General features: G+C 39.9%; 1 protein-coding gene across 1 annotated transcript in view; it reads right to left on the minus strand.

Annotated features, from left to right (window-relative positions):
- LOC126188088 (putative GPI-anchor transamidase) overlaps positions 1-26,645 on the minus strand; it is a 65,377-nt gene that overhangs the window by 32,084 nt on the left and 6,648 nt on the right. The window contains exons 2-3 of the mRNA XM_049929547.1: positions 18,349-18,482; positions 15,609-15,744 (exon numbers count right to left, since the gene is read on the minus strand). Of these exons, the coding sequence (XP_049785504.1) occupies positions 15,609-15,744; positions 18,349-18,482 (270 nt within the window). The remainder of the gene's footprint in view (positions 1-15,608; positions 15,745-18,348; positions 18,483-26,645) is intronic.

Genomic DNA, 26,645 nt, shown 5'->3' on the forward strand with positions numbered 1-26,645 from the left:
TACATCCACAATACTTTTGTGGAGTTATTGAATGTAAACAAAGGATGCTTACCACTTAGTAGAAACAAACAATGGAAAATCTCAGATGGAATAATGACAATATTATGGAAAGGATAGATTGATACCATATAGCTGAGACGTTGAGTTGCAGACAGGCACAACGAAAAAAACTACTAAATGTTTATATAGCGAGTAGCACTCTACCCTTTTCATAATATTACTGTTTTAGCACAAACACGATTTATGGAAGAGAGATAGAGAGAAAGAGAGAGAGAGAGCAGCAAGTGAAATACAGGTTAGGCATAGCACTGAACACATTGACAGGACAACAGTAATATAGCACAAAGAATAGGCCGAGCATTGTTTATGATTGTTTAAATAATACTGTTTCTTTGGCAGCTCACCAGAGCACAAAAGGAGGCTGACCCAGGTGGCCTCTATAAGCTCGCCTGTTAACTGTGTGGACATGAGATCTATGAAATTACATGTGTCCTGAGTGAAGGTACATCCCACCTTCCTTCTAAAGGGTGGGAAAACCACATACATACATACAAACATACACCAGGCACAGAAAAAAAGCCCTGGTACTGAAAAAGAGTACTGATACCAAAAAAGGACTGGTCACACAGTACACTGAGATTACTAGTCATGGAAAACATCAATGATGACCCTGATGTCCTTTTCATCACTTGAAGGTAGTGGCTGCTGCAGCATGCAGAGGGCAGGCACCAGCGAGTAGAGGTGGAAGTGATGCGGAGGCTGTTAGGTGTGCTGTCTTTCCTCTCGTGACAGGTCGTACAGCAGGACTGGGGAGAGCATCCCAATGACATCCTTGTTAAGGTCAGTGGTCAGTGCCAGAGACATCGGAGATGAGTGCCATACAGGACGCAGTGATGGCTGCAGCATCTCAGGTGCAGCAGGGGCTGCAACGGCAATGGCAGTCTAGGAGTCGGAGTGGAGGCAGGGACCCCAGATAGCGATCCAGCAGGCAGTGTCCCCCGCTGTGGCGTGATCTGGACCATTTGTGACACAGGAAGAGGCACTGGCAGGTAGGGGGGGAGTCGGTGGGCTCTCTGGATGAGACCCCGCCACGAATGCCACAGCTTGTCAAAATGAGGGGACGGCCGCCCATCAGGAGTGTGGACAATGCACAGGTGCAGGCCCTGGTGACGTACGCAGTTCAGCCTGCAACTGAAATCATGAGCCCAGACAGGTGCACCCAGTCGGAACTGTTGTGGAACCAGTGATGCCAGTGGATGGTGTCGGATGTAGCAGGTGAAGGATGGTCTGTTGTTACTATCATGTAGCAGTTCTGTCATGCTCTTGTCCCACACTGGAGTGAAAGACTATGAATTCAAAAAATGGTCTAATACAGCTTAGTGGGCCTGTCGGATACATACTTCCGGATTAGAATCCAAACCATTTGTTCGGCCTCGCCATTAGATTGAGGATGAAATGGGGGAGCTGTGAGATGGTGAATACCACTAGCCTGAGAAAATGATGCAATTTCCTGTGAAACAAAGGGGGGATGGGGTTATTATAGGTAACCATGGTATATGAAGTCCCTCAATCACAAAAATCTTAGACAGGGCCAAAATAGTGGCCACATGGACATGGACAGATGAAGTGTCTCATAGGGAAATTTGGAACAGGTGTTCAATACAATGAGCCAATACTGTTCACAAACATACGTGGAACCGAACATTGATATTATTGTAGCCGCCAGTTTGTGCAAACGAGGAAATCTATCCTGAGGGAAGTGTCTGTAGAATTCCAAAATGTTTTTCTTGCTCTGAAATTTGTCTCTGTATTCTCTGTCACACTGCAGGTCAATAATTTCTAGTTGCAGCTCAGGACGAATCTCTTCAATATTTGCTGAATATGGGGAGGAGAACAGATCAAAATCACTGTCTAGTGCTGTCAGATCTTGAAAGTGTTGATCAAATTCTTCCTTAAGGAAGCATCCAGCAAAATTCTTATGTAGGACACTCCCACGGCCGCTGTAGCCTGGGCGAGGGGGAAAAAGAGGCCTGCAGTGCTGCCTGTTGCTGAACACATTGAATGTAAGTAGCAATAAGCTGTGTAAAGTCTCCATCCACGCCTGGCCAATACAGATGCTGGTGGGCCAAAGCTTTGGTGTACCCAGGGGGCAGCGTCCTCCATAGCTAACAAAAGAATCCTGTCAAACACAGAAAGGTGGGGCAGTGCTACCAAAAAGAGAGGACCCGACTAAGCACAGGATGCAAAGCGATGGCCAATGCTATCATTCTGGTTCTCAGTATCTAAACAGAAACAAAGCAACTCGTGCTGATCGAACGCTGGGTCCGGCCTCATCAGAAGGTGAGATAAAGCATCGGTATTAACATGTTGCGCCGTCAACCGGTAAAGGATCTGACAATGATAACGGGAGAGGGAGAGAGCACACCGCTGCAAATTATGTAATGCCTTGTCCAGTATGAAAGCCAAAAGCTTAAAAAGTGCAACCAACGGGCTTGTGATCCATGACAAGTGGAAATTAGAACCATACAAGAAGATGCGAAATTTCTTGAGGGCAAACACAATCACTAAAGCCCCCTTTTCAAACTGAGAATACCACTGAGGAGCAGGAGTTCAAAGTCTTAGAAGCATAAGCAATAGGTCGTTCAGACCCATCCACATATTTTTGCATGAACACCATGCCAAGACAGTGACTGAAAAGTGACCAGACGTGATTGTAGCTTAGATTTAAGCAAAGTGAATGTTCTGTCATAAGCTTGGGCCCAGAAAAAAAAGGCACATTTTATGCAAAAGTATGCACAGGGGCTGAACAACAGACGATGTGTACAATATAAACTTGGATAGTACACAACTTTGCCTAGAAAGGCCTGCAGTTCCTTAATGGAGATTGGCTGCAGAAAAGCTGCAATTGCCTTAATGCGGTGGTTGAAAGAACCTGAAACAATGATACTGTCAAGGTAATTGATGCAGCCAGGCACAGAGGCTGTCAGCTGTTCAAATAAATGCTGAAAGATTGTGAGTGCGGTAGTGATTCCAAAAGGCAAGTGTTGATATTGGTATAGGTCGAAAGTTGTATTGACAACAAGAAGGCACCTAGTGGCCTCATCCACGAGGATTTGGATATACGCTTCTGATAAATCAATCTCGTAAAAGCATTGGCCACCTGATAATTTTGCAAGCAATTGTCATGGTGGAGCAAAGGGTATGGATCTATCATGGACTGTGCATTAATCGTGACCGTGAAGTCGCCGCAGAGTTAAAGCTTGCCCATCAGCTTCTTAATGATGACCTGTGGCTTGGTCCATTCACTGGAAGAAAGAGGCTCAATGACATCGAGTGACGTCAAATGGACTAATTCGCCCTTGATAGAGTCACACAATGTGCCTGGCACTTATTGTGCCTGAAAAAACTAAGGGTGGGCAGACTCTTTCACGGCAATGTGGGCCTGAAATCTGGTAGCACAACTGGGCCCAGGGAAAAACAGTGACGAAAAGTTAGAGGAGAGGGACTCCAGTTGCTGTTACAGAACTTGATCTGACATTAAATTTACCTCATCAGAAATAGAGAAACTGAAAGTGTGCCTAACAGGGATTGACTGAGGAACTTCTGATACCTCCTGCCATGCAGCAATGTGATTGTCTGTGGCCTGGGACACTTCAAAGGACAGTGCTACACTGAGCACATCCTTAAGTGTCGGATTCTCACACTCAAGTGCTTTCTCGTACACTTTCCTATTCAGGGGCAGATGAATAATAACATCATGCTCCATGTGATCAGCATAGGATTTGTGATGGGCACTAGTGACAAATTTAGGCAAAGAAAGATGAATTGCAGCTCCAGCTTAGCAACCACTTTCAAATTCTGCAGGAAGAGGATCCACAGATGAACCCAGAATAAGTGTGGAAAAAAGTCAAGGATCCAGTAAATGAGGTGGTATATGCAGTCATAAAGAAGCAAAACAGGGGCGAGATGATTTGGTTTGGGGACGAATGCATTAAGGCATTAGCCAAAAGATGAGAGGCCGAGGAGAGCTGGCTTCGAGCTGCAGATTTTGCGCAAGGCAAAGCACAGTTCAAAGAGATATGGAGAACTGCCTGCTCAACCCTGAGTGGAGTGTATATCTGTATGTATGCCAAAAGAGTGACAGAGATGGCTCAACATGGTTTCTGGGGAAAATAGGTGCAGAAGATGTATTGTAAAGTTAACTTGTGGGGACACAGTGTACCACTGTTGTTCATTTGCGAGGGGGGGGGATTTACATTGACTGGCGGCAGCTGTTGCGTGCCCCACGTGACTCTCCCCACTCTCCGCTCTGGTCCGGTAGTGGGGGTAGCGTGCTCGCGCTGCTCTGTGCTCGTGCCTTCCTGCTCACAGCTTGCTCCGCGAGCACGTATGTTGTGAAGCCCTGGTCTAGACAGTTCACTGGATGCAACTTAGGGACCTTATTTTCTGGTGCCAGGTGTGTGGGGTTGGTTGTGGATTAGTGTGAGCTGTTACACCACGAGTAATAGGAACAGGTTACCTCTCTTTGGAATACTGAACCTGCTCAGCCCAACGTCAAGCAAATTGACGGAATGGCTTTGAGAACTCCTTTTCCAATACTTGAATAACCCATACACATACCAGTGGCAGAAGAAGAAGAAGAAGAAGAAGAAGATGGGCTCTATCCAGCACCAAGGAAAGGGCGGCGCCTGGAAAAGACACAAGAAGAGGCAAGGACCAGATCAGCAGACAGACGGCACCTGGGGATGGAGTGGTCATCCCGGGAAGTGGCTGGGGGCAGTGCAGCCTCAATAGGAGCGGATGGACAGTATCTGGGATCGAAGAGAACACCCCAAAAAGTAGCCAGGAGTGGCTGATGGCACTGCAAGGATATGAACAATGGCGTGAGGGCAGCCAGCAGTCACAGAGGGTAGCACGGGATTGCAGATGGCACGCAGAGGTGGTGCATCGGCACCGGCAGTTGCGGACAGCGGCGCGAGGTCACAGACGATGGTGTGAGAGGTAGGCAACAGCAATGGCAGCTGCACTGGGCAGCACGGGGTTGTAGATGATGCACAGGTAGTACTACAGCAGCACCTGTGGTGACAGACAGTGGCACATGTAACAGTCGGTGTGAGGGCAGCCAGCAGCGGCCAAAGCGCAGATGGACACTCAAGGTTGCAGATGGAGGTGTAAGACAGCAGAAGACAGACATCAGCAGAGGCAGCAGACGGTGCACAACAGCAACAGCAGGAGTGTTAATTCCATTAGTGATTTATAAGACTAGCAGGCATATCATGAGATGGATATAATGTTTTGGGCACAGGTTCTGATGTGTTCGAGTCACAAAGTAGGTAATTTCTTAGTTTGTCAGATGTGATAAAAATAAATACCGCAATCATTTGATGGCACTACGACCACTCTAAATGAGTTCCTTGACAAGTGTGACCAAGTGTTTGAACTTACAGATACAGAGCAGCACGATTCCCTTTTGATATTTGTTAAAATCTAAAGCAGTGTGTCAGCACGTAGCAAGTTATTAGTCACAGATCTAAGTGCTGCTTAGCAAGTTGTGAATGCCATATTAGGAGGACATTATGCTACTAAAAGAATACTTCATTTCTAGGCACATCAGATGTTTCCAAGTCAGCAAGAATATGGGAAAAGTGTAGCTCAGTGGGCCTCGAGGCTGGATACCATGCAGCATCATTTCATGGAAGCAATTAGAGGTACCATGTGAGAATTGGAGCTACAAGGCAGCATTGCTCTCACTTGGAGATAAGGCTGAGCAGTGTTTAGCAATTAGAGGTACCATGTGAGAATTGGAGCTACAAGGCAGCATTGCTCTCACTTGGAGATAAGGCTGAGCAGTGTTTATCCAAGGGATTTATGATGAGTTATTAAACATGATTTTCCGAAACTCCTTCACCAAAAATGACAAAGTAAATATTCATGAATTACAAACAACAACAACTGCCAAGATGAGAAACATAGAAATAGATATCCTCGGTGTTGCAAAGCAGCTTAAATCACTTAATAAAAGCAAGGCTTCCGGTCCAGATTGTATACCAGTCAGGTTCCTCTCAGAGTATGCTGATACAATAGCTCCATATTTGGCAATTATATACAACCACTCGTTCACAGAAAGATCCGTACCTAAAGACTGGAAAATTGCTCAAGTCACACCAATACCCAAAAAGAGAAGTAGGAGTAATCCATCGAATTACAGGCCTATATCACTAATGTCGATTTGCAGTAGGGTTTTGGAACATATACTGTATTCGAACATTATGAAGTACCTCGAACAAAATGATTTATTGACACGTAGTCAGCACAGATTCAGAAAATATCGTTCTTGTGAAACACAACTAGCTCTTTATATTCATGAAGTAATGAGTGCAATCAACAGGGGATGTAAAATTGATTCCATATTTTTAGATTTCCAGAAGGCTTTCGACACCATTCCTCACAAGTGTCTTCTAACCAAACTGTGTGCCTATGGAATATCGCCTCAGTTGTGTGACTGGATTTGTGATTTCCTGTTAGAAACGTCACAGTTTGTAGTAATAGATGAAAAGTCATCAAGTAAAAAATAAATAATATCTGGCGTTCCCCAAGGAAGTGTTATAGGCCCTCTATTGTTACTGATCTATATTAACGACATAGGAGACAATCTGAGTAGCTATCTTAGATTGTTTGCAGATGATGCTGTCATCAGATGACCAAAATGAATAGCAAAATGATTTACGTAAGATATCTGTACGGTGTGAAAAGTGGCAATTGAGCCTGAATAAAGAAAAGCGTGAAGTTATTCCCATGAATACTAAAAGAAATCCACTAAATTTTGATTACATGATAAGTCACACAAATATGAAGGCTGTAAATTCAACCAAATACTTAGAGATTACAATTACAAATACCCTAAATTCGATCGATCACATAGATAATGTTGTGGGTAGAGCAAACCAAAGACTGCAATTCATTAGCACAACACTTAGAAGGTGCAAAAGGTCTACTAAAGAGACTGCTTACACCATGCTTGTCTGCCCTATTCTGGAGTATTGCTGTGTGGTGTGGGATCCACATCAGATGGGACTGGCAGATGACATTGAAAAAGTACAAAGAAGGGCAGCTCGTTTTGTATTATAGCGAAGTAGGGGAGATAATGTCACAGACATGACATGTGAATTGGAGTGCCAATCATTAAAACAAAAGTGTTTTTCATTGCAACGAGATCTTCTCATGAAATTTCAATCACCAGTTTTCTCCTCCAATTGCGAAACCCTTCTGTTGGCACCCACCTACATAGGAAGAAATGATCATCATGATAAAACAAGAGAAATAAGGGCTCACACAGAAAAATTTAAGTGCTCGTTTTTCCTGTACGCCTTTCGAGAGTGGAACGGTAGAGAAACATACATTCATTCGACCCTCTGCCAGGCACTTTATTGTGAATAGCAGAGTAATCACGTAGATATAGATAATAGCCCTGATCTGAGAAAAGATGATTGCCCGAGGCGGTGGTATGGTGCCACGGACCGAGAAGAAAGCCACCAAATGTTTCACATGTGGGAAGCCAGGCCATAAGGCATGAGTGTGTCATGCAGATAAAAGAATAAGAAAGGTGGAGCCAGATGTATCAAGAAAAGGTAGGGAAACAGACCAGTCATGATTAGTGAGGTGCTCGCAATGTAATTTGGTAAGTCATAGAGGTTCATGCATGCATTTGAAGTGTGTAACGTGTGTTAAATGCAAACCAAATGTTCATTATGTGAGAGACAGCCCAGAAAGCGTTTGCCGTGCACATGATGCACACACGAGAAGCTAAAGCCAGGAAAACTAAGTAAGGGCATAGGAAAGCAGTCACCTTACACCTTACCTGGAAAGATATTAACAGTTGACTGTGAAAGTAAAAATGAGTTCATACAATTGGAGTTTCTGGGTGGCATTACTAATCACCTGAGATTTCTCATAGATAGTGGTACACAGTTAAGTCTAGTTCAGAGAAGTAGTTTCAAAAATGGCAGAGATTATAATCCAGCCAATTGTATTAGGATTTGCAGAATTGCTAATATGGTTCCAAGGACTGAGGGAACTGTGACTCTCGAATTAAGAACGAGAAACAGAATGCAAGTGAGGGATCATTTCCACGCAATTGGGGAAAGTGTGGAGCTTCCATTTGACGGACTGGTGGACCAATACTTTTTCAAAAAAAAGGGAGTCATAATTAACTATGACACCAGAAGCCTGTGGATCCACAGGGAATGGATCAGAATGAAGATGAGCAAGAGTGTAAGCTTTTCCCGGTGCAGACTGGTATTAGAAGTTGGAAACTTGCTAATACAGTTGTGCAGGTACAAGAAAGAGAAGGCTCTTTCAGGGAAACCTCAGACACTGAATAAAAGGCGTATAAGGAAAGGAAGATGGAGTCACAGGACGAGCTCTGTGTAGTACATTAGAAGAAAATAGCGGGCTCTTGCGAGAGACTCTTATGTGCAAAGCAAGAAACATGTGGAACGGTGAGTGCGAATAGTGACAGAAACTCATTTACTGTTGGAATGCAAAGGAAGCAGGCAACAGGTAAAGCTAGAGAGAAGTGAAAAGAGCACAAACAAATTGTTTAAGTATTAAGAAGAGGACCCCAGGAGCAATGGATTTGTTGAATAAAAATAAAGGCAAATGGAATGAGAGTGGCTATCATTCAGCAAATGGAATGAGAGTGGCTATCATTCAGAAACAGGAAATCACCACAGACTTGTATTTACCTGAGACATTAGTAAAAGCAGAACCAGGAGAATGCCTAACGAGTGTGTTCACTACTACAGTTGAAAGTGTGTCAGTAGACTGCCCATAGGTGATGGCAGAAGCAGTTCCGGAGTGGACATTATTGCAGCAGTCGTTCAGTATGAATCGTGTCAATGAAACTAGTTGCAGCTGAAATCCAGAATAAGTGTACTAAAGGAGAACATTCACATGAGTCATTTGAATGAAGAAGAGAAGACAGCAATCATAGAATTATGCACTCCATTTGCCTGGAGACATATTATCCTACATGGATAGTATCAGGCATGAAATTAAACTGCTATCAGAAGCAGAAAGTAAGGTGATATGTTCACGATCCTACAGAATACCGCAAGCACAAAAGGGGATGCTCCAGTAGGAAATTGAGAAGATGTTAGAGGATGACATTATAGTACCAAGTAAAAAGTAATTGGAATTCTCACTTGATTTTAATTCCAAAAAAGACGGATGCCAGTGGAAAGCACAAGTGCCAAATAGTCACGGACAATAGGTGACTTTGAGAAAGGATATTATCAAGTCTTATTAGACGAACAGGATCGAGAAAAGACAGCTTTCAGTATGCCGTATAGGCATTTCGTGTACAAACGAATGCCCATGGGTCTTAAAACAGCTCCTAGTACATTTCAGAAATTACTGAACTGTGTCTTGACACGGCCACAAGATGACAAATTGTTCATCTATTCTGATGACATGGTAACTGACGAAGGTATTCGAAAGGCTTAGACTCCACAATTAAAAGCTACAAGTGGACAAGTGCGAGTTTTTGCAAAAGGAAGTGTGCTATCTGGGTCATATTTTATTGGCCCAGGGCTTGGGGCCATATCAACAGAAGGTCAAGGTGATCAAGGATTACCCACAACCCAAAGCAATCACACAATTGAAAGTGGATTTAGGCCTTGTGGAATACTACCAGCATTTTATACGCAACTTTAGAAAATCACGAAGCCGCTACATGAATTATAAAAACAGAAGTGCCTTACACATGAGGTATCGCGCAAGAAAATGCTTTTCAGCATTTGAAAGAGAAGCTGATCAGTCTGCTTATTGTAAAGTACCCGGACTTTGTAAAGGACTTCATAATTACGATGGATCCTAGCCTCTCAAGTGCTGGAACGATTTTAAGTCATGTACACTTCGAGAATGTTGAACAAGGCAGAAAGAGGGCACAGTACAACTAAGAGGGAGATGTTGGCCATTTGTTGGGCAGTGAAATATTTGAGACTGTACGTATTTAGAAGAAAATTCCTGATATGTACTGAACCCCTAACATGTGTAGGCTGTATATCAGATCCGTCATCCAAATTGATGATATTCAGGTTAAAGCTGGAGGAATATGGCTATCAGATCCTGTACAAGTGTGGCAAATGAAATCAAATCACCAATGCACTCTTGCTAGTGAGAGAGGTCAGGGCAGCTCGTACGTGACCATAAGGTGACAGTGGCCTAGGTCAAGATATGGCAGAAACAGAAGCCGTAGTGCAAGACAGAGGCCAAAAAGCAGACAATGACAGCAGGGCTGTTGGTGCAAGTGAGCAGGCAGCAGGTGCAGGTGACAAGGCCACAGGACACAAAACTGCTGATCTGAAAACAGTAAAAGACATTATTCAGGAATGCGAAAAGGGCACCAAAGAAATAGAAAAGTATATCTGGTAACATGAGACAGCTGAGGCAGGAAAGACAGAAGAAATAAGTGCAACTGAAAAAGCCGCAATATTAAGAGTTTCATGATTCTCCCACTGGAGAACACCAGGACAACATAGGAGGAATCTATGAATGAATGAAGAAGTACTGAGTACAGAAAGGTTGAACAACGATATAGAATAATATATCTGGAAATGCGAAAGTTGTCAAAAGAATAAGCTCACAAGGTGCCTCTAGAGATTACGAAGACGTCTGACCATGTTTTCGAAGTGTATGATATTGGCATAGTAGGTCCATTAAACCAGATAGACAGAGGGAACAAGTGTACCTTTACATTTCAGGATGCAGTGGCAAAGCTTATGGTAGATGGATCCATTGGAAGGCAAGATGCTGAGACAGTAGCGAGGGAGTTAGTAGAGAACATTATACTGAGATATGGAATACAGTCAGTATTGTTAAGTGACATGGGAAGTAATTTCGTGAGACTATGAAAAGAGTATGTAACTACCACGCACCAAGAAGATACAGACAACAAGTTACCACACTCAAACAAACTAAGTGTTAGAGGGATCACATCAAACATTAAAAGAGATGTTGCGACACTATGTAAATAGAGCGCAGACAATAGGTTCCATTCAAGGTTTTTGTGTATAACATAACACCGTATACTGCGACAGGTTCCATGCCCCATGAATTGTTCTGTGGAAGAACATGAAAGGTCCAGGGATACTACAGAAAGAACTGGCTGTAGTGAAGTATGATTTTGATGATTATGTGGCACAGCTAAAGGAGTGCTTGCAAGAAGTTTTGAAATCACACAGCACTACATGTTGGATCAGTGCTGGAGTTTGAAATTCTTTGAGAGGCTGTGTGCAATTTAAAAAGCTGACTCTGACTGAAGTATGATTGGTTTATGACTTGGATACTCACATTGATTTCTGCCCCATACAGTACATCCTCTGTAAAGGTTGCCCCCAGATATTTAGAATTATGATCCCTTTTGTATTACCAGGTTGTGACTACTGAATGTTGGACTGGGTCTCTTGAATTGGCATGAGTCAGTGTGCAAGTATACAGAATGTGCAATGTTGAACAAAAGGAATATTATAATAGGACTCAAAATCCAAAGGAATTTCATTGTGGGAATAAGATTCTGTTGTTTGATGAGAGCATATGTGAGGCAGATCACATAAGCTAGATACACAATGGTGACTTGTACATGGTGGAATGAACAAAGGGGCCTAATGTTGTAATCTGTATGAAAAGAAATAAATATCTCACAGTTTATGCCAACTGGCTGAAGGAGATTTTCTAGTTAGAGGCATGTAGTACAAGTGCATCAGAATGCAGTGAAGAACACACGTCCCTCTTTAACGTAAGATAAACAGAAAAGGTACTGGGTCTGACTGGGCAATTGCCACAGCATGAATCCCATACCCAGAAACGAGGAATCAAACTTTGTGGGTGAGGTCAGTAAGATTCTGTTCAGAACACTAGACAAAGATGACACCGTGTACGTCAAGGTGAAGGTAGAATCATTATGAAGAACTTCAGAAATGATCTCAATTTCTCTCAAAGCAGAACCTTTCAAAATATGAGCCAAAAATGTTTGAAGTTTGTTTTCTATTTCTGTAAGCAACTTATGAATCAAATGTGTTTGGCTCTGAAAATGTTGTGTGGATTACTGAATAGTTCTGTAGGTGAAATTACGAAATGAAATTCTGCTTTTAAAAAGCATTCATAATAGCACTGTAGGTTTTGGACTGAACAGTAGCAGAATTCGTTTTTAGAGGTGTATGCTTAAGAAAGTAATACTGAATACCACCCATTGTTCCAAAATCTTGTTGGCCGAAGGCTCTATAGTAAGGCATCTTGTGGTTGTAAGCCTCAAAAACTTGTGATATGGAATGTTACACTCTGACTGAATTCCTTTGAATTCTTCCCAGTGAACAGGTGAAATGTCAACATAACGGTAAATACTGGCCAGAAATTCAGCTGCTTATTCACCTAAATGCTCCAAGGCCTTTAAATATGAATTATGCATTGTCTGAATGTTGCAAGTTCCAATGTTTATGAGTTGCCTGCCTCATGTCTGCTGGACATCACCGTCTAAAAGCCTAAGTACTTTTTTTTTATTGATGTAGGTCCATCTGAAACCCCGCATAAGGCATTTATTTAGAGACAGGACACTGTGTCACATAATTTCTGATGTAACATTTCACCTTCTGCTTTGATAATAAAGAAATTTCTTAGGTGATGCTTTTCTATGCAACACTTCCTCTCTGACCAAAATAAAACAGTTATTGCAATTTTTTTTCTTTAAAATCGCAGTTTCATCAAAACTCAACATGCAATATGATGAACCTGCTGTTTCTAATGTATATTCCTGGAAATATGGTTACTAAGTATCTTATTTTCTTATATGTACATGTGTTTATGTTGTTGTTGTCTTCAGTCCAGTGACTGGATTGATGCAGCTCTCCATGCTACTCTACCCTGTGCAAGCTTCTTCACCTCTGTGCAACTACTGCAACCTACATCCTTCTGAATCTGTTTAGTGTATTCATGCCTTGGTATCCCTCTACAATTTCTACCCTCCACGCTTCCCTCCAAGACTAAATTGGTAATCCCTTGATGCCTCACAACATGTCCTACCAATCGATCCCTTTTTCTAGTCAAGTTATGTCACAAATTCCTCTTCTTCCCAATTCTATTCAGTACCACCTCATTAGTTATGTGATGTACCAATCTAGCATTCTTCTGCAGCTCGCAGCTGTATTATACGATGATGAGGTCCCATACTCCACGGAGCATAGGGGACGATGTGGGAGACCCACATCGCCATACTAGGTAAGGTCCTAGTGGAGGTGGTTTGCCATTATATATAACACACACACACACACACACACACACACACACACACACACACACACACACACCAAAAAAAAAATCACTCTCTATCTCACATTTCAGAATCCTCCATGTTAGATTTTTTTCACCATCGGAACATTTTGAAAACTTAAATGAATGAATACAAATGCATAACCTTAAAAACAAAAGTACATATCTTATTTTCTTCCTAAAAGAGCAAAAAAGTTTGAAAATGTGAACAAAAATTTGAAAACATGACAAGAAAAGGTCATTATAGGTGAGACACGTGACTGACTGCTCGCCTTGAGCTGGTAGCTCAGTTCATGTTTGGCTCACTGATTCAAAAAGTGAAGAGAAACTCAGGAAGCAAGTCACAGAAAGCTTTTACATAAACACAGGGTTGAGACAAGCAGATGGTGTGTAACCGATATTGTTCAACTGGCACTCAGAAAAATAATAAGGGAAGCTTTCTATAAGAATATCAAGGGGATCGAGCCAGAAACAGAGAAAATCACATAACATCACATTTGGTGGCAGCAAACAGAATTGGTCTCCTTGTGAATGAATCAAAGACCGAATAAATGGTCATGAACACTGACTCATGCCAATTCAAGAGACCCAGTCCAACATTCAGTAGTCACAACCTGGTAATACAAAAGGGATCATAATTCTAAATATCTGGGGGCAACCTTTACAGAGGATGTACTGTATGGGGCAGAAATCAATGTGAGTATCCAAGTCATAAACCAATCATACTTCAGTCAGAGTCAGCTTTTTAAATTGCACACAGCCTCTCAAAGAATTTCAAACTCCAGCACTGATCCAACATGTAGTGCTGTGTGATTTCAAAACTTGGGAGTGAACAGAAAAATGACAAATTATCTTCTCCTTTTCGAGTGAAAGTCTTAAGAAAGATCTACAGCTCAGTAGAAGATGAGACCATTACAGAATAGAGGATCCGGCATAACTGTGAGCTGGATGAAACCTACAATAGACCAAACATGAGGGGAAGCAAGCAGCTTATATAGGCAAGACACGTCTCTTGGGTGGATAAACACTGATGGCCTTTGAAACCTGTGGATTTTATTCCCTGTGGAAAAAGCCCACTAGGAAGACCACAGAAATGATGGAGAGATGGAATCCACAGGACTTGCTGTAGTTTGGCACAGAGGCTCACTGCCAACAAAAGGCACAAAACCAAATCCAGTGGAAGAACCACCTCATATCTGTGCATGTTTCTCTGGGCCCAACTGTGTGAAGTAGTGGTAAAGTATCATCTCATTCAATGACTGGAAGAACTAGTGAAAATCACTTTTCCACAGTGAGCTATGACAATATGATGTTACTTCCCTATGAGCATTTTCTTTAATTTGTCAACAGCTACAAATTTCTTGAAGCAAGGTTATGACTATGAAGTGGGAGCTACTCTTTGCTAGATTGTGATTTGGTAAAAACTTCACCCAAGTTACAGATTATAAGCTAGTGAACAGCTTGCCTGTTTCATCACAGATGAGGCTATTTCTCCTTATTGCACACATCATTCAATGTCAAACCTGTAAATAACTGTACCTTTCCACCGTGTGATCCAGTGGAGAATATTTGTGGTAAATAACACTATAATGTTCAATGTACATAATCAACAATGACTTTTGTATCTCTGTGATTTTTTAGTGCTTTCTTTGACTTTGGGGAATGAAGTATTACCCACTCAAAGAACTAGGTCTCTGTTTTGGTGTCTCCAGCATACATCCATGTTTCTTCTCAAACAACTTCCTTAAAAACCTTCAAGTCATTTCTGGCAGTTTAAAACATGTTAGGAGCTATAGAACAAACTTCATTGCCACAAACTGCAACCCCAAGTTAAGCATCTGAATTCTGGAAACAGTTTACTGTGCAATACCACACTGTGTCTCAAGTTTCCTATGCAGCACCCCATACATACTTACATTTCCAGAAGCTTTCATATATTTTGGTTTTGCGGATCAGAGAACACTCTCAGTTGATTAGCAGCTATCTTGAAACTATCAGTAACAATCACTAACTTTTAGAAAAGAAAGGCTGTATAAAATGATGTGGGGAGAAGAAAGTTACACCTTGTATTATATCTTCATCTATACTCTGCAAGTGACTGGTGAATTGCACAGCAGCGGGCCCCACCGCCCACTGTACAATTGTTATGGTTAGTTCCCATAATATTCAAGTGCTGAGGGTGGAAAGAATGATGTGGAGCAATACAACACATGTGAAAGGAGTTGGTTCATTTGGTTAAGCTTATTAAGAAAAAGAGTATATAATTTCTCTGTTATTAAAATTACCTCATATCCTCTATAGTCAACTTCTACATCATCACCATACACATTTATATTCTGATTTATATTGTTAAAAACTGTTGCAGGCCTAGGGTTTCTCGGGTTGCAGGCCATGTCATCAGCTACCATCAAAATGATTTGGCTGGAAAAAGAAAAAAACACACTCATATATGAAATGTTTATTTGTTTCATTTTAAAGTACCTAAAGAAGTCAAAATTATATTACAATTAAATTTCAAACTTAAAAATGTACTTCACTGGCTATTCAGAATTATTGATTTTTAAAAAGAAAACAATTGTGTCAGTACCACAAAACAAAAAGGTAACTATGTACAAGGTCCAGTTTCATATCATGCACGATCGAAACATTAATCAACAACAACCTTTGATGGCTGATGATTTTACATTCTTGGCCTGCTCACTTCTGTGCCCAATTTCCCTTGGCATTTTTAATCTGGATGGTTCTAACATTCAATAGTTGTTTTCATACTATCTGTGTTACATAATGATTAAGGAACTATTAAAAAGTGCTTAAAGCAAGTAATATATTCAATATATCATCTTAATTGTTTCACACGTGAGTTCTTAGTGAAGCACTGTATAAACTAAATGAAAAACTTTTTTAGCCTTGTTTTATGAAACAAGGAAAAGAGTGTTTCATTTAATTTACACTGTACAGTATTCAATATATGGTTCCCAGATCTGCCGACAGGTCATACTTTGTGCATCCCACAACGTTTCTTCGAGGCAGCTTCTCAACATTATCAGATGGTGGCTTGTTGTTGCTGCTGGCAAGTAGTAACTGTTCATAGCTAGCAGCAGCAAATGACCACCATCTGAAGGTGTCAAGCAGTTGCCTCAAAACATTTTCTGGGATACATATAACGTCATCTGGCAACAGAGCTCTGAGCCATATACTGAATATATCTGCTAGGAAGCCTGAAGAGTCACTTGAAGTAATAAATTTACTATATATCTCTTTTCCATTTATGTACTGACATAATTTGAAATCAATGGTGAACTTCCTGTTCATTAAATAAAATAGCTAATGTTTCAAATATGTAAGGGATTAAAGCAAGTGTACCAGTATAACACATATTGTTTGGCAATTTGTACAATGAAATGCCATAAGATGAGTGGTTCTGTTACTTAGTATGCTCACAGGTTCCTGCTTGTTTTAAATGCAGTTACTTGACTAGAAGAAACATGAAGAAAATTAGTAAATTTACTTTATGAAGAGCAGGCACTTAATAATAAATATAGTGCTAGGAGTTAATCAACATTTTAAGTAAACAAGATCCAGAATACTGTACTATAAATAACAGCAACACACATGAAAAACCTTCCTTAAGTTACGGTGACAGTTAACAGAGCCATTGGGAGAGCGATGTTTGCTGTGGAACATGTGCATTGTGTATCCTGCAACTGTTCAGCCTATCACTGTAACAATAGCCTTGTAGGCCAAGTGTTATGTCACTGGATATAAAATCTTAGGTCTAGAAATGACAATCAATTGGATAGCTTCACAGACTCCAACATTAAACCACTATATCAGGACATCCACATCAATTCATGGCTATAAGCAGGTACTCAGTTATATGCAAATGCAGGATTTCTACTGTAGATGTATTACACTGACAACACCACTCTTCTGCAGACAGTGATGGACGCGAAGCTCCGCAAAATACTGCCTCAGGACTAAGTTGGTACTCTAATGGTAATTAATATTATCTCTTTGTGCAATTAGCTGTGGATGTATGGGAAAAGCCATTAACATAAAATATTATAGCTTTATCTTGTACAAGTTGGAACCTGAAGATAGCACAACAGAAGCAGCAAAGAACAACCACTGAGATTTTATTATGATGGAGTAAATGAATAAACCTTGCAATGATAGAGAAGTAGACCATATAGACAAGCATAATGACAGCCATTATCAATTATGGACTGTTCATAATTTCACTATTCCCAAGTACTTACAAAAAGTTGGACAAGAAGATAAGCTGGATGACAGGAGTGTGACAAAACATTGCTTTTTGAAAATAATGATAGTTAAATGGCTTGCTTGTTACTTTTTTGAGATGCAGCATAGGACTATGCCATTTTCTAAGCTTCTAAAACAAAAAAGTTTCAGCTTTCCACAGAGAACCGACATGTGACAAAACATATAACCACTACTGTTCTGCAGACAGGACAGACTCCAAAAAGACCACCAAATTAAAATTCTCTCTCTAACCATGCACTTAGGTCAGTGATTGAATAGGACAGTGTCAGATTACAAACCCAGAAATTAAGGGTTCAACCCTTATCACGTTTTTCATCTCTACTATTTATTTTAGTATGTGAAAAATGACAAGTTGCACCATGGTTTGGAGTCTAGTTGTATGTCCGTCTATATCAGCTGGCAAGCAAATACAAAAACTGGCACATGACTACACCTAGTAAAGAACTATGATGTTAAAAACAACTCTAATTGTATTAGTCTTTATTTACTTGTTAAAAAATTGAAAGTACCTCACCTGGTTAGATGAAAAGTATAAAAAAATGCGAATTTAACAGCTTGGTCAGGTTGAATAGAAATGAACCTTTAGTCCTTCTTTGTAACAGATAGTCTAAAAAATGTGGCAACAGCAGCAGTGCAAAGACTACATAACTAAACACCTCTATAATTTTTAATCCACACGCTAAACACAGCTGCCCATTTACTGTTATTTTAAAATTGAATTTTGTTTTTTAAGAAACATACCTATCAGGAATTCCAAGTCTCTTCACACTACGATAAATAGAAAGAACATTGGCAACATGTCTGTAATTGAACCAGAATCTTGAAGTATCAACCAACACAGCCCAATTATTCGTGTGGCCAGAGCTTGCAAAATTCTGTGGAAAATGAAAAACATTTACTATAAGTTAATCTGAGATAATTTTGTAAGTACCATAACACCACAAGAAAACAAAATATACTCAGAGAACTCTCTCTTTTAAAACATCAGAGGAAAGAGCGAGTCATTTATATAACTTTGGTTAAGGGAATCATTAGAAATATTATACATTCAAAAATACCTTTACTCATATATCTAACTGTAATGCAACAGACTGAGACTAACATAGTGTAGAATATGATACATCCCTTTAATAAACATAATGATACACTATAACTGTGTTGCATAAACACATATTTGGGAAACAATCTACAAAATAAGAAGTTTTAAAAGACACTCTAAGGTGACGGAACTATGTGATCAACATATAAAGAGTTTTTACATTATTAATATTCAATTACAATTTAAATTACTGTCTTTTGAATGATATTCTTGAGCTGTAGCTTTAGAGTTACTGTACCATTATTGTATGGAATTACAATACCAATGTGTTTTTAGTGATTTTACTCGAAATACATTTAATTTTCTGCTGACTATGTTGGCATATATAATTAATTTCATACAAGTTTTTCTCCATTGTACATTACATGAAACATTAATTATAACAACAGTCTAAAGTGCCATGTCTGCAAGTAAGAACTGGTGTTAGACCAAAGTGGTAGTTTGCAGTTTGTTAGTGGAACTAGTGGATGTAGTTGAGGGTTGTTGAAATGGAGAGTGTTATGAGTTGCAAAGCAATTATTTATAATAGAAGGAAACATTCCACGAAGGAAAAATATACTTAAAAACAAAGATGATGTGACTTACCAAATGAAAGTGCTGGCAGGTCGACAGACACACAAACGAACACAAACATACACACAAAATTCAAGCTTTCGCAACAAACTGTTGCCTCATCAGGAAAGAGGGAAGGAGAGGGAAAGACGAAAGGATGTGGGTTTTAAGGGAGAGGGTAAGGAGTCATTCCAGTCCCGGGAGCGGAAAGACTTACCTTAGGGGGAAAAAAGGACGGGTATACACTCGCACACACACACATATCCATCCACACATATACAGACACAAGCAGACTGTCTGCTTGTGTCTGTATATGTGTGGATGGATATGTGTATGTGTGCGAGTGTATACCCGTCCTTTTTTCCCCCTAAGGTAAGTCGTTCCGCTCCCGGGACTGGAATGACTCCTTACCCTCTCCCTTAAAACCCACATCCTTTCGTCTTTCCCTCTCCTTCCCTCTTTCCTGATGAGGCAACAGTTTGTTGCGAAAGCTTGAATTTTGTGTGTATGTTTGTGTTCGTTTGTGTGTCTGTCGACCTGCCAGCACTTTCATTTGGTAAGTCAAAGCAATTATTTATAAATAAATGAAAACTGTTATGAAATTTAGGTGTCAGAAGATTATCTGTAAAGTGAAATTCCTAAGATCACATACAAATATGGAATAATCCAAAACGTCACCCCAGGAGATCTGCAGTAAACACGAATGATGTACTAATTTGATTAAAAAACATCTTCATCTGCTACAAGTATTTGTATATTAATGGATGGATGGATGGGTGCGTGGGTGGGTGGCTGGGTGAGTGAGTGAGTATGAAATGAAGTGAGACACGTGAATAACACATTTGCATTAAGTTTGATTTTGTAAATCTCTACAATGATGCCACATATTATTTGTCAGAGACACTGTAATTTTATAATGTGCCTCAATAATGAAGTAGTCTGAGAAGATTGCATTTTTATGTTTCACGAAATACACTCCTTCAATGAAACTTCCTGGCAGATTAAAACTGTGTGCCCGACCGAGACTCGAACTCGGGACCTTTGCCTTTCGCGGGCAAGTGCTCTACCAACTGAGCTACCGAAGCACGACTCACGCCCGGTACTCACAGCTTTACTTCTGCCAGTACCTCGTCTCCTACCTTCCAAACTTTACAGAAGCTCTCCTGCGAACTTGCCCGCGAAAGGCAAAGGTCCCGAGTTCGAGTCTCGGTCGGGCACACAGTTTTAATCTGCCAGGAAGTTTCATATCAGCGCACACTCCGCTGCAGAGTGAAAATCTCATTCTGGACACTCCTTCAAATTCCTCTACATTTAGAAATATCTAATACTTGTGCCTAGATGAAACCAAGTTGTGATAAGATTAATACAACAGGAGTGCAGAGCAAATACAGTCACTCATTGTATGGATGAAATATTTAACAGAGAAAAGAAAGTAAATAAAAAAAAAAAAAAAAAAAATGAAAATTATACATTAAATCAGCTTGCAAAATTGCATTCCTCGTCAGAGCAAATATACTTGCTTTTGTATAGGTTTATGAGCCCTCATACACAGTATTTTCTCATCAGTTGACTGTGCCCTTTCCCTCTCAAAAGAATTGTTCCCTTTATATCCATGCCAGCCCCTGTTACAACTTAATTGGAAAAATTCATACATATGCAATCCAGTCTCTGATAGGCACTTAATAAATACTGATTTGACTTAGAATACTAGTCACTAATTCACATCCAGTTGACAGACAATTTCCATTGCCAAAATGTACAATGAAGTATCCACTTTGTCGGATTTCCAGAGAGAAGTCAAATTATCATCAATAATTAGCCATCAAGCATAGTTGTGCAGAATCTGTGAGGCAATCTGAACTGCTAGCCTGTGGCAGTGTAGGCTGTTTATCTCCTGCCCTGAAAGGCGTGGCTGTTGACAGATGGCTGAGATAGACTACCCTTAATGTTTCCTGGTGATGCCTTCTGTGGCACAACAGCAGCTCACTGCTTTTGAATCTGTGGCCAACTGATAATTAAATATTTCGCGAATTGCGATACAAGGGAAAACTGTGTCCCTATCCACCATGTTACACTGCCCAACAGCTTCAGGCATTATGATGTCACGTTATTAATGCAATACACCCTCAATGTGCATAGGAACCACCTTCACAGTTATGAATGTCAAACTTTTTGGTTGACTGCTTAACATCAGCCCAAACATTCTGAGTTGGAAAGTGACAGAGAGTGACAGGTGTAGTCTGGGAATATAAGAATTACATCTTACTGCAGAATTCAATCCAATATCTACTGTCAGTCGGAAGACTCACTGGCAAATAAAACAATCTTCATTAACAACTTACTTGTCAACTATATGTACATGGTGTTAACAATTAGTTACTTGAAATGGACTATACTAGCAACCTCAACATTCCCAGTGGTTACGACCTTTATTTACCAACAAACACTAGTTCACCAACCTCTTAGCTAGATAGTTTGGATTGACATACTATGACTTGTCATTTTATAATCATTCCAGACTAAGTTAATGTCTCCTGTCAATTCTAAGTTGCTATAAATAACAAGTTGTTAGTAACTGGAAATACCCATGGACAAAGTGACCTTGATATTCTTCAAACATTACTACCTGCTGTCTGAAAGCGAGTTTACATATATGGAATTATACTTTGAGATGTTCCAATAAGGCTTATTATTTAACACTGTGACCACACAACTTTCATGCTAGCAATGGCTTGTCAGGTCACACACTTTGCTAAACCATGTTACTGGGGCATTGCATCACCAATGTACATTCAAATTACTGGACATATGGGCAAATTTATTCAGATACTGGTAACCACAAAAAATGAATGATCTACAACTTATTATAACATGTAGCGATAACACACAATGTGAACTAAAAAAAGGCAAGGACCAATTACCTCCTGTAAGGATTCTGAAATAAACAAATTGACAGTACACTGAGTGCTTTTATTTTGAGTCATTTATAAAACAATTCATGCAAAATACCTATTTTTGTTGTGGATATAATAAAGTATGGAATTTAAGAAGAGAATCCACATTAATATACGAATTTGTTTCTTAATTAATTGTTGATACTATTATCCAGTGTGGAGGGTAAAAATCGTAGAGGGAGACCAAGAGATGAATACACTAAGCGGATTCAGCAGGATGTAGGCTGCAATAGGTACTGGGAGATGAAGAAGCTTGCACAGGATAGAGTAGCATGGAGAGCTGCATCAAACCAGTCTCAGGACTGAAGACCACAACAACAACTATTATCCAACCCACTATCACCTATTCCTACTGAATGAGCTTCTAACAGAACTATTTCAAAACTAGATTAGATTAGATTAGATTTACTTTCATTCCAACTGATCCGTAGTGAGGAGGTCCTCCAGGATGTGGAACATGTCAGAAATAGAAAATAAGTCCAGTAGCTTCAATTACAGGAGCAACAAAAGGGAACATCAATCCTGCAGATATTTATGCTAATTCAAAAAATAAGATCAAATGAGTAATGCAAAGCCTTGAAACTTCTACAGTTTTACATCACCTACTAAACTTGTCTCCTGAGATAATCGAAAACTTTAGAGAAAAATCAGTTCACTTGTACATAAGTTCCCCAATTAAACCGTAATCATCACTGGAGACTTTAATCATCCAACAATTAACTGGGAAAATTACAGTTTTGTTAGTGGTGGGTGTGATGAGATATTCTGTGAAACATTACTAAATGCCTTCTCTGAAAACTACTTAGAACAGATAGGTAGAAACCCCACTCATGATGGAAATATATTGGATCTAATGGCAACAAATAGAACTGACCTCTTTGAGGATGTCCTCACTGAAAGTGGTCAGCGACCATGATGTGGTTATGGCAACAATGATAACCAAAGTACAAAAAACAACTAAAACAAGAAAAAAATATATATGTTCAGTAAACTGGATAAAAAATCAATAGTGTCACATCTCAATGAGGAACTTGAAACTTTCTGCACAGGGAAGAAGCATGTAGAAGAACTGTGGCTCAAGTCAAAAAGAATAGTTGAACGTGCACTGGATAGCTATGTACCCAGTTGAACAGTTCATAATAGAAGGGAACCTCTACAGTAAACAGTCACTGTAAAGAAACTTCTAAAGAAACAGAGATTACTGCATAATTGCAGTAAAACAAAGCATAGGGCTATGGATAGAGAGAAGTTGAATTGAACGTGTTTGGCTGTCAAGGGAGCAATGCGTGATGCCTTCAATGACTACTGTAGCAGAATATTGTCAAGCAATCTTTCACAGAACCCAAAGAAATTTTGGTCGTATGTAAAGGCTGTTACTGGCACAAAGCTAGTGTTCCGTGCCTAGCAAAAGAGAATGAGACTGGAACTGAAACTGAGTGTAGCAGAGCACATGCTAAAATGCTTAACTCCATTTTCAAATGTTCCTTTACACAGGAAAATGCAGGACAACTGCCTCAATTTAATCCTCCACTGAAAAGATGAATGAAGTAAGTATTAGTGTGAGTGGTGTTGAGAAACATGAGTCATTCCGTGTCAATTCAACGTACCTCTCAACCTGACCCTCTCGGATTTCTTTCAAATTTGGTGCATTCAGTGATCTAGATAAGAGATGGAAAATACCAATTTGCAGATGTGTATTACAACTGTGAAGAAAGTTACAGGTCTGGAAAGTTTGGAACGTGCGCTAAATTTACATGTGTACACCACAACATAAATGACTGTAGCCTAATTCTGGTTCTAATTCAGTTACAGCGATGAAAATGGTACCATTGGAAAGCTAACGAGTAGACCTTTACATTGATATACTACATGGCAGGTTTCTGAGTATTTTCATACTAAAGGTCATTGACCTCGACCTTTGATCTTGAATATCTCAAAACACCCCACCTTCAATTTCTTTGGAAAAAAAAATTTGATTGCTTCAGTATTTTACTATAAATATGGTAAATATCAAGATGGCACACCGAAGGCATCAAACACAAAAAATTATTTAGTCAATTTACGTACACCATCAACATGCATTAAGCAGCTATGTATCCAGCTTTTTTTTCTATAACACCAGCCAATAGCAGTTACTTTTATTCCAACCAGTTTGTTAATATTTCTAGCTGTGAACAGCCAATGAGAGACACTTTTATTTCAACCAATCAACATCGAGTATTAATTTAAGTGTCAGGAAGTCGTTTCTGAAAGTATTTGTATGGAGTGTAGCCATGTATGGAAGTGAAACATGGACGATAAATAGTTTAGACAAGAAGAGAATACAAGCTTTCGAAATGTGGTGCTACAGAAGAATGCTGAAGATTAGATGGGTAGATCACATAACTAATGAGGAGGTATTGAATAGAATTAGAGAGAAGAGGAGTTTGTGGCACAACTTGACTAGAAGGGATCGGTTGGTAGGACATGTTCCGAGGCATCAAGGAATCACCAGTTTAGTACTGGAGGGCAGCGTGGAGGGTAATTTCGTAGAGGGAGACCAAGAGATGAATACACTAAGCAGATTCAGCAGGATGTAGGCTGCAGTAGATACTGGGAGATGAAGAAGCTTGCACAGAATAGAGTAGCATGGAGAGCCGCATCAAACCAGTCTCAGGACTGAAGACCACAACCACAACAACAACAACAACAACAACAACAACAACTTTAGCCTGTTTTAGTGAACAGCCAGAGAGACTCTTAGTTCAAGTGGTCACCATTAGTCCACTGATCTCTATATATTATGCAAATTTTGTTTCATATGTTTTATGGCTGTCACTTGTTTAACAAAGTGCAGTGTAAATGTGTCATAAAGTAACATTTCACAGAAAACTGGATCTCAAGTCAAAATTTTATTGTTGCAATCCATTTAGGGAAGAAGGTCATGCATGAATGCAGAAGAATTTAAGAAATGTTAAGGAGTGGATGATAAACAAATATCCCAATGTATTATTAGGTGGAAAAAAATTCAGTGAATGTAGAAAAAAGAAATATTGCAAAACCCAACAATCACTGAGATATTGCCTCAGTTGTGCCACGTACTTGCAGAGAAGATGTAAGTGAAGATGAAGTAGCATCAGATCTGGCACTCAATGCTTTAAATAGTAGCCTACAGTATTTAGGTGAATCTCCTGTGAAGAAAAAAAGAGGCTTCAGAGTGAGAAAAATTACCCAAAGAAAAAATTGAAAAAAAAAAAATAGCCTCTATGTTAGAACATACTTATGTGGCACAACTGGAAAAAGAAGAGTGAAAATGGAGAACGTGAAATAATCACCCAGCTGAAAGACAAGTTTCACAATTCAGACTGTATGTGCAACAAAACACAAATTCTAACTGTACTTCCAAAGAGTTAGAGTATAAGAAAAACTATGAAAGAATTTTCTGCTTCAGATTACATGGTATGGAGAGCAAAACAGTTGGTAGAAGAACATGGTATATTTGTTGTTGTTGTGGTCTTCGGTCCTGAGACTGGTTTGATGCAGCTCTCCATGCTACTCTATCCTGTGCAAGCTTCTTCATCTCCCAGTACCTACTGCAACCTACATCCTTCTGAATCTGCTTAGTGTATTCATCTCTTGGTCTCCCTCTACGATTTTTACCCTCCACACTGCCCTCCAATACTAAATTGGTGATCCCTTGATGCTTCAGAACATGTCCTACCAACAGATCCCTTCTTCTGGTCAAGTTGTGCCACAAACTTCTCTTCTCCCCAATCCTATTCAATACTTCCTCATTAGTTATGTGATCTACCCATCTAATCTTCAGCATTCTTCTGTAGCACCACATTTCGAAAGCTTGTATTCTCTTCTTGTCGAAACTATTTATCGTCCATGTTTCACTTCCATACATGGCTACACTCCATACAAATACTTCCAGAAATGACTTCCTGACACTTAAATCAATACTCGATGTTAACAAATTTCTCTTCTTCAGAAACGCTTTCCTTGCCATTGCCAGTCTACATTTTATATCCTCTCTACTTCGACCATCATCAGTTATTTTGCTCCCCAAATAGCAAAACTCCTTTACTACTTTAAGTGTCTCATTTCCTAATCTAATTCCCTCAGCACCACCCGACTTAATTCGACTACATTCCATTATCCTCGTTTTGCCTTTGTTGATGTTCATCTTATATCCTCCTTTCAAGACACTATCCATTCCATTCAACTGCTCTTCCAAGTCCTTTGCTGTCTCTGACAGAATTACAATGTCATCAGCGAACCTCAAAGTTTTTATTTCTTCTCCATGGATTTTAATACCTACTCCGAATTTTTCTTTTGTTTCCTTTACTGCTTGCTCAATATACAGATTGAATAACATCAGGGAGCGGCTACAACCCTGTCTTACTCCCTTCCCAACAACTGCTTCCCTTTCATGTCCCTCGACTCTTATA

The sequence above is a fragment of the Schistocerca cancellata genome, chromosome 5 (genome assembly GCF_023864275.1).
Source record: "Schistocerca cancellata isolate TAMUIC-IGC-003103 chromosome 5, iqSchCanc2.1, whole genome shotgun sequence".
Lineage (NCBI taxonomy): Eukaryota > Metazoa > Arthropoda > Insecta > Orthoptera > Acrididae > Schistocerca > Schistocerca cancellata.